At 32.7% G+C, this 10,130-nt stretch overlaps 1 protein-coding gene across 1 annotated transcript in view; it reads left to right on the forward strand.

The window, feature by feature from the left end:
• Positions 1-625: 625 nt before the first annotated feature.
• Positions 626-10,130, forward strand: part of LOC106469634 — a 55,367-nt gene continuing 45,862 nt past the window's right edge. Inside the window, exons 1-4 of the mRNA XM_013930134.2 lie at positions 626-1,147; positions 4,878-4,992; positions 5,938-6,639; positions 6,990-7,037. Coding sequence (XP_013785588.1) covers positions 1,098-1,147; positions 4,878-4,992; positions 5,938-6,639; positions 6,990-7,037 — 915 coding nt within the window. The 5' untranslated portion in view covers positions 626-1,097. The remainder of the gene's footprint in view (positions 1,148-4,877; positions 4,993-5,937; positions 6,640-6,989; positions 7,038-10,130) is intronic.

Here is a 10,130-nt window from a genome sequence, read left to right on the forward strand (position 1 = left end):
TATTGTTACGACAGCGGAAGTCACGTGACGCTGGTAACATGTCATGAGTTTCTAGAAGGATCATGGCTTTTCCTGGCAACTCTTGTCTTTTCAAGGCGTCCTTTATTTTAGCATATAAGCCCGGCAAATAAAGCGGAGATATAATTGCAGATAGACGGATATAGAGACAGATAATTGAGTCAAGCGAGCGGTAGTGATCGTAAGTAAAGTGCGTAAATCGTTGTGAATTATAGCGTGTGTTGAAGTTAAAGTGACGGTAATATAAAGTGCGTACTTTGTTATCGAGATTGCAAATGTATTGACTGTGGAAATTTTGTGTATTGCAAAGTTGTATTGAGAAAGAATAAACTAGTTTTATTTAAGAAAGGAATTGTATCGCTGAAGTTCCTCGGGAAGAATTTATACCGGAAATTAAGAAACGACCAGAGGCATAACAATATTATAGGTAGATAAATCTCTCAAACTAAGAGTGGTGTAAGATTGGCTTCAGTCTGCGATTAAGCTCACATGATCTTAATGCCATGCGCCCTCTAGCTAATATATAAATTGCAGCATACAAAATATAGCTTAAAACAATATTCTGTAAAATGACATAGTTGGTTACGTTTTTGAGTAATATAGCAAATCCGTTAGCAAACTTATTTTTAGATGGTAAAGCCAAAGGTTACATTTACGTAAATTTAAATTTACTATGATTAATATCAGTCTTTTTTTTTAATGAATGTTTCGTGTACTGAGATTAAAATGGAACTTGTTATGTGGTGGTGTAACCTGTGTAGGAAAAAATACATGACCATGTAAATTGGCCCACTCTAAGGATGGCTGTGCGGTAATTATTACCAGCAAGTTTAATTTAATTATACGCTATCAGCACTGTTAGTAGTACTAGTACTAGGTAGGACTATAGTTAGCATTCAGTCTTTATTTTTGAGTCATTGTTATTGTTGAGTCAAGTTATAATGTGTTTTGTTCAACATTTTTAGCCTATGCTATGGTTACAACTTACACTACAGTAGTGATTGAAATTGCCATCATTCTCAAAATTAAATGCTTTTAAAATGACTCAAGATTAAACATCTTCATTGAGAGAACTGATAATGAGTGATATCGAGATGCCTGCGGAGGGTGTAGACCTAGGCCTAAACAAGTGAGAAAGTTTCTTTAATATTTAAATATATAACATTATTAGAACTAGATGTTACATTTCTAATACAAGTAACTGTATTTTGTATTGTAAATGTAATGCAGAGAACAAGCCAGATATGATGTATACTGTAGTGTATAGCTAATATCGAATCAAAAGATTAGTCACAAGTTGTAGAGAGAATATTTGACATAGAAAAATCGTGGTATATGGGACAGTTACATAGGTGAAGAGGAAAAAAGCATACCTGTGCATTCATAAGTCAGAATTAAAAACAATACACCAGGAAAACATTCACTAGTTTTAATTCTTAATCTTAGAAGTAATTCCACATAAGGAAAAGTGTGTATTTGATTTTTAGTCTCTTAAAATCATAATTGTTACCTCTAATACTAAGTAATACTACTCTAATACTAAGTTAAAATTAAAAACAACACACCAGGAAAACATTCACTAGTTTTTAATTCTTAATTTTAGAAGTAATTCCACATAAGGAAAAGTGTGTATTTGATTTTTAGTCTATGAAAAATGTTAAATGTTTGAATCAAGTCAACTTAGCTCTTGTCTTTAAACTTCTTAATGGCCAACAGTGTGATTACTGATAAATAGCTAAAACCTTTGGCTGAGTTATATTAAAAAGATCTATGAGAACTATAATTCTGAAATTATTTATAGATTTTTTTAATTTCAGAAAAATAAAGAAGCCTTACTGAGGCTTCATTTAGAATACTGTTTTAGTTTTATAGTCCTATACACAAATATACAAACATAATGTGAAAAGAACAGGATTGGGCTACAAGTACTAGAATAACAGTAATACCCACCCTATCCAATTTTCATGACATTATTGTTCCTATTATGTAAGAAATAAGTCTTTAATAAATGTTCATTAGTCAAATGTACTTATACTTTTCAACATTTAAAATAATTTGGGCATGTTCTGATTCAGTTATTAAGAGTATTTTGGTTCATATAAGTAAGACAGTCATTCTCAGCAGCATAAGCTGTTCCTTGAATTTTGTTTAACATTAGAAAATTCATTTACATAAGTATTCTATTCCAAAAATGCTAGTTTTTCTTAAATGTTTGTTATTTTCCATCATTCTTATAAGATTCAAATTTGTTATTGACCATTTGTGCATGACCTTATCAAAGCCTTTTTGAAAACCAATATATACATCTTAAACCAAGTTGACTTCATACAAACTATATGGCACACTATCACAACATTTTTAGCAACAAAACACATGTCTAAAACCATTTCAAATATTTATTTATCAAATGACAATTTTCCTATTACATTTCTAAATGAGGTCTGCCAATAACTGGGGTTGAGATACAAAGTAGGTCTACAATTGAATGCCAGGCTTAGATCAATATGTAGGGATGAGCAAATAGGCTGGTTGGATTTGTGGGATAATTTTAATGGGAAAGTTAATCTTTTTGGAATGGATTGCTTACACTTAGACAAGGCAGGGGCTAGCGAGTTAGCAAGAGCTATTAACTCAGCTGTTGTGGTAGATTTAAACTAGCGCTAGACAGATGACTATGATATTAGTAAAATAGGATATATAATTGACAGGAAAACATGTACAACAGACATAAAACATGAACATAGTTTAAAATATATGATTTATTCTTACTGTTGTAATGCTAGGAGTATTACAAATAAAATTGATGAGTTCAAAGCACTTGTGAAAACTGAGGATTTTGATAATATGGTATCACTGAGACTTGGTTGGATTTGAACAAATTTAATGAGAGAAATGTTTTTTGAACAGATTATTTACTATATATAGAGTATTGAAAAAAGGTGGAGGAGTAGCTTTATATATCTTCCTCTTTTGTAGGTTCCACCACCAATTGGTATATAAAAGTATCCTGAACAATTTTCAAAAACATATCCACCTTACCATCAGACTCGAAATTTTCCCAATCAATACCCTTGAAATTAAAATCTCTCATAATAACACCTTTCTTAGCTATCATTCTGATCTCTTTATACAGTTTCTCATTATCTTCTACATTCTGACCTGGTGGTCTATAACAAATCCCAATTACAATACTTTTCCCTTTATATCCACTAACACTAACCCAAACTGACTTGCCCTCAGTGCTATTTTCTTTAATATGCTCTAACTCAACAGGATGCAATTCACTCTTCATATATTAGATTTAATATTAGCATCTGATATGAATATAAAAGACAGAGTTGTGGCTGGTGAGTATTGAAGAACAAGTGACCATTGCACTATTAGATGTGGGATTTTACTACCTGTAGAATTGAAGAAGAATAGTACCCTAATTCCAAATTTCAGGAAAGCCAATTTTGATGGAATGAGACATGATCTAGCTTCTGTTGATATATGCTATGTAAGTGTGTGTATTCTGAACCCATTTTAGCATAAAAGTATACCCTATATACTTTTTTTGCTAAGCAACTTGATAAAAAAGCCGCTGTTGGAATGAATTATTACCAAAATGCACTGGCTTTTCTGTATATATTAGAAATTGTTATATGTGGTTTTTTCACTAGCTTGTCTCATTGAAAATATGCGCATTCACATGGAGACAAGCATGTGCGTGTTTGTTTGTCTGTCTGTGATTTCTATTTGTAATATATGAAGCCACTTCTTTTCTATGTGGTTTTTTTGCTAGCTTGCCTCAGGTGTGTACATGTCTGTCTGAAATTTCTGTTTTTAATATAAGGAACCACTTATTTTCTATGTGGCTTTTCTCTACATTGTCTTATTACAAAGATGCACATTGGGAATGGTGACTATGCAATGTAAATATGTTTTTATATATGAGTAGATTTTATAATATAATTTAAATTGTTTTGATATTTGATTTTAAGTTTTTATGTGTACTTGGATTTTATAATATAATTCCTGTTGTTTTAACATTGGATTTTGTAACTTACTCTTTATTTTGATTTTTGCTGTTTTTATAAACTTTTAACATTTTGATTTATTTTATTTAAATCTTGTTTGGTACAAATCCCCTATACTGACTCACTTCATAAAAACTTAAGCCAAACTAAATATAAAAGAACTTTCTTTGTAAGCCTCGTGTAAAAAGAAATATAATATAAAAAGCCCTAATGAATAATAATATCAACCACAGTGCTACTTATTTTGGCGAATCTCGTATTATTGTTCAGTTTTATTTTTTAATATAAAAATTTGTGAAACTGTTTGTATATGAGCCATAAAATTGAGATAGAAATTGAGTAATTGTTATTAAATAAGCTTTGCGATTTATTTAAACAAACTAGTACATCATTAAGCAAAATTCAATTGATAAAAACAGTAATAAAGATTATGTAAGTATATAAATGCTGTTGAGATTGTTTCTTGTTTATAGTGAAAATGTAGTAAGTGTGTTCAAATAGTTTTCAATTTTAGATACACATTAGTGACATTTAGAAACAAATATTGCTAACAGCAAGGTACTCAACTGGAAAAATCAATGCATTTTGATCATTAAAAGTAAGAATGGTTAATTATATTAGCTATACTCATTAGTTGTTAATTTTTAATACAAATCTATATAGATAGCTTGCTTTGATAAGAAGTTAATGATAATCGTGTGTCAGAGAAAACATTTCGAATCACATTTTTATTCATTTTGTTCACGTACACCAAGTTTTACCTTGTATTTTTGTTTTTTAATCCTTGAAATCAAATTTTGATGAATTATGTCAACCATATTTTTTTCTGGATTCTGACAGTGGTGAGTGTGATGTCTTGCGGGAAAAAGAAAGGCAAGCTAGAGTTCGTGCTCACCTTGTGGATGACAGCTTTGATATTAATTCTTCATCACTTTTCTTTGGAGACCCAATTAAGGTATAACAGAATATTTGTGGAACTGAAAAACTAGATAATGAATTATAATGGCTGGAGACAGCTTGAATGGGTAATGAAGAAAAACCTTAATATAAGTTTAACATAACAGCAAATGTACAACGTTTCGACAAGATTTTGTCATCATCAGGTACAAGTAATTTACACTGACACGGATATATATCTACTGTACGTTGTACATTTGCTGTTATGTTAAACTTGTATTAAAGTTTTTCTTCATTACCCATTCAAGCCGTCTCCAGCCATTATTAGTCTCAAAGTGGGTTCCTTGTCATCGAATTTAGATAATGAATTATTATTCCTTATGCTGTTTTGATTTAATTTTTTACCAAAAGGATTGTTTGATTATTTGTTTTTGCTTTATAGGTCAGTGGATAGTAAACTTATATTTTACTAGGTATTTGAATATTTAATTCCTGAATTATCTATATTGAAACATTAGGACTAATAATAATACTTAGTTTTCTAGTATAAAAGTTTGGGTACACTTAGTGTGTATACTGTAAAAAGAACATACTTCTCAAAAGTTTTACATCAGGACATTAGGATTTACAGTAACATAAGACTGTTTAATAACTGAAACAAAAAATTACATAAAAGAATTAGTTATTTCCATTTTTGCAAACATCATTTTGTTTATTAGATAAAGATGTTTTGTAGTACAGACAATGAACTGTAGAGTAAAAATAATTGCAAAAAAGCATAAACTTCTTTAAAATAAAGTTTGAAAAATAATTCCTTTGTGGATTTGTCACTTTCAGTTATTTAGAAATTGCACTACCAAAAGTTTATTTTACGAGATGTGGTTTACAGACGTAATTGGATTGCGGATGTTGTTGTTGACTATAGGCCTGTTTTTTTTTGACAAAAGTAGGTATTACCAAAAAGAATACTCTCTTTTCATACAATGTATTTTATTTGGAACAGGTGGTTCCTCAACATGAAGATGAAACTGCTCGGAGAATCAAACTCACATTAGGAGATTTTAACCTGATGCGGATCTATTTACTAAAAGATCCAAGACGTTTGATTGGAATCTCAAAAACTGCAGCTTTCACTAGTAATACAGCAAGGTGTCAGAGTGAAAATGGAACAATAATTAAATCATTTTCTGTCCAGTCATCTCCTGCATTATCTTTATCCAGTTATGAATCAGCATGGTCACCACAGAGCCCATCACTGCCAAATGAGAGTTATTGTGCTAATAGTGAGACCCATCTTCCTGAAAATTTCTCACCATTGAAAGTAGAACAGAGATGCACAAGTCCTTTCACAAGCAACTGCTGTAATAATTCCAGAAAGTCTGTTCATTATAATATTATCACAAATTGTCAACATGATGAAGGAAAAGCTATAAATAATTTTAATTTCTCATCTGGAGATCAAAAACAAAGTTCTTTGCCATCTAAACTTTCTGAAAAGGAGAATGACACTGAAAAAGCAATACATAGTTTACCAGCAACTGCCATAATGCTCCACAGACACACTAGTGAAAATAATAATTCAACATCTTCACTTAAAATATCCACTGAGGGTAGAACACATCAAATTTTCTGTCAACCCATTAATAAGGAAAATACCCCACAAAGAAAACAAACTTGCCCAATATTAGACACTACACAAGACCAGGTGAGGATTTTTGTGTTCCAAATTCAAAGTAAAATGTACGTGGTTGTTGAAATATTCTTGATTAAAAGTTTTAATTTAATATTTATAGCACATAAGTTTGGGTAATTGGATCTTCTTTTCTTTTGGTTATCATTAATGAGCAAGGTCGCATCTGATATGTATCTTCATTATATATATAAAATGAGGATTCTTGTTATAATGTGGAAATATAGTGCTTTTCTATTGTGAAAACATTTTTAAATTTGATATGAGCCATGCCTGTTGATGTTAAAAACAGAAACTTAAAAATGTCTGAAATACTAGACAAATTACTGATGTTCACCTGTGCATTTATAAATTTTTTTTATTAGGCAAACTCTAAAAGCAAGAGACACACAGATGTGGAATCCATTTTGGTGGTAAGCTGTTTTTTAAGTTATTTGTCACTGTATTCTGGTTAGAACCAAGAAAGATGTACTTTGAGAAAGGGCTCAATCTGTTAACCTACAAATAACCACACTTTACAGCCAAAAAAAAATCTCACTGCTCAAAAGTTTTTGGCCACAAAGATGCAGAGTTCAGAGGGTTAGCCATACTGAATTCCTAGTGCATAAAGCAGTAAAAGTGTTCATGTTTGAATATTAGGATTGGTCACATAAAAAACTCTTATGAATATTAGATACTGATTGGTCTAAAACAGAGATAAAACCATTGATTGGTCTATATTCCCTCATTTGCCATGCTGGTAATGCTGCCTTGGTGCTACTGATACTGTCACTTCTGCCCCTACTACTCATGCTGCTCTACTACAACTACTGGTGCTGCTAATAATACTCTCTCTCATTCTTCACACACCAGAGTAACTTCTGCAACCATCTTGATGAATACTTGATTGCAATTCTGAACAGAAACCATTACAACAGAGACAATGATGACTGGACATGCACACTAGTAATTTAGCACATGGTGATGGTGTATACATTATTATGGAAGAGGACTATGAAACTTGGTAATATCAAAACATTTTTTACATATCACTAAGAATTCCTCATCAGATAATGATCAGAACACAATCTTCCCAGGTGCCCATGGCATGGTGACCATAGTAACCTTATCTCTCACTATTTATCAACATGCATTAGCAGACTTATCTTTGATTTGACCTGCCAGTTGGAAGGAAACCCTTTTCATCTTTTTGCTCCTCTATAAACCTCTCTCTTTGAATGTCATCAGGTCACAAGCAGGCTTCATTGTCACTGTGGACTGGAACAGCTGCTGTAAATATGTAATGTGGGATGAGGTGAACATGCAAATCCTCGAGGAACTGTGGATCTCATTGTTCAGTGTGATTTTTCATTCTCACTAGATAGGCCATATCTATCTGTGTATTTATTTCAAAAGATATTCTAGCATTTTTACCAGTATCTTTCTTCCAAGATGAGTTGTACTGAACACATTCAAACAATTGCTTGATATCATCTTGAAACTCAGTGACACTCTTTTGGACATACATTTGGCCTTTCCTAGGTCTTTCAGCCCAGCCACTTTGGAATGAAACTGCAGATGTGTAATAATATACATCTGCACCTGTTATAGGTTCTGTTTCAGCAAGGAAATCTTGTTTATGAAGTTGTTTGCTTGTGTTATGTTTCACTTTCTTTGCTGTCATTATGGGATTTCCTTTCAAATCTTCTCTTTTCTCTGCAAGTTAATTTTCAACAGGAATTTCATCATGACTACAGCCACACTTACATTTCAGGCAGATAATGCACTTAGCCACCTTATAGCTGTAAGTTAATTTCATTGAGCCTTCCTTGGCCATCTCTATTAATAGAACTCTTATCTTGTATTGTACAGTATGTGCCGCCAGTACCATATTTTGTGTGGAATTTTGGATGAGGGTATGGGTTTACTCCCTTACATCCTGGAAAAAAGTGTGAATTCGGCCATGCTGGTTGGCAATTCAGATTTCAGATGTCACAAGAAGTTCAAATCACTGTTGAAAATGTAAAAAAAAATAAATAAGAGAGATTTCTAGAAACCTCCCTTTGGGAATCAACCCATTGAAAAAATCTCTCTGACTCTCAGACTGGGGGTTATTCAGTTCAAGTTTTTTTTATCAATATATTTGATGATTTTGTTATCTATTGAAGTTTGCCAGTTTTCTGAAACATCTACATAATCAAAGGTGCAAACCTGTTATTGAGAACCATGATTAAATAAAATCAAGTTATTATGAGGTTACTTTACTTGGTTATTAACGTACCACATCAAAGAAAACTAACTTTAGATGAAAAAAATTACATATTTATCATTTTTGTAATGTTTCAAGAGATGTCACCGTCAGCATATCTCCCTGGGTTGAAAGCCCTCCAAAGAAGCTAAAAATAAACAATAGCAGTTGCAAAAAGTGTTTTTAAATTGTCTGCTAATCATGCTTCACCCTGTCTTACAAACAAAAGTTGTGTTCAAGCCTAAAAACCAAAGTTGTTATTTTTACTTGTTAACTGCCAATTTATATCTCAAGGGATATCACAATCAGATCTTGGAAGCACTTACCCCATTGAACAGTGTCGATTTTCGGAGGTGTTGGTCACAAACAGGCCGAATGACAGCACTTTCGGACCCCAGGACATAACAGTCAGTGGCTCCCTACAACTAGACTGTTATGCCATTTTACCTTATTAATAACATCAAACCTTGATTTTAAACAAGTACAATAATTTTTTTAAATATTACGTCTCCGCTCTTTAGTAAATTTTCCGTAAATTCGTTCCGACGAAACTTTAGCGACACAGGTCCTTTGTTAAATAAAACTGGTTTATTCTTTCCGAATACAACTTAGGATACACTTAATTTCAACAGTCGCTCTATAACAAACGCTCACGTCTCACGTGGCCAACAATATTTTGTCCGCATACAATCAATTACTCATTACCTACACACACTGTCCCATCACGTTGTGACCATCTTATATACATCAGGCTACCCCCAATCTAGTAAATGCTAGGGCATTCACGAAGGAACAGGATATTTCTAGAAAACAGGTGGCGTGATACTAGTCACATGACCTTGCTGATGCAACACTGCTCCTCCTTAGTATTGTTAATCCCGAACAATAGCCACTTACATTAAACCAATAACAATTAACAATAACTCAATTAAATGTACAGGATTACAAACACAAAATTACAATTCAACAAAGTCTCTTGATTTTACTGGACGTATCTTCTTCCGTACTGGTCTCCGTCTCGTTGGCTTCTGCTTCATATGGGGTTCATCTGCTTCATCAGGAAATGTCCTATCGTTGTTAACAGTCACATCAGTGGTAGTAACTTCATCAAGAGCTTCACCGTTTCCCTTCTCAAAACAGAGTCGAGTTTCTTCTTCGACGGTGGCTTCTTCAAGTGTCACGTCTTCAGCAGCGTCATTTGTTCTGTTGTCCACTTTGTCCCAACTGAAATGTCCTGGACCGTGATAACCCCAAAGCCTGTTGGCATGCACCACTTTTG

This window comes from Limulus polyphemus, unplaced genomic scaffold, assembly GCF_000517525.1.
Source record: "Limulus polyphemus unplaced genomic scaffold, Limulus_polyphemus-2.1.2 Scaffold3581, whole genome shotgun sequence".
Lineage (NCBI taxonomy): Eukaryota > Metazoa > Arthropoda > Merostomata > Xiphosura > Limulidae > Limulus > Limulus polyphemus.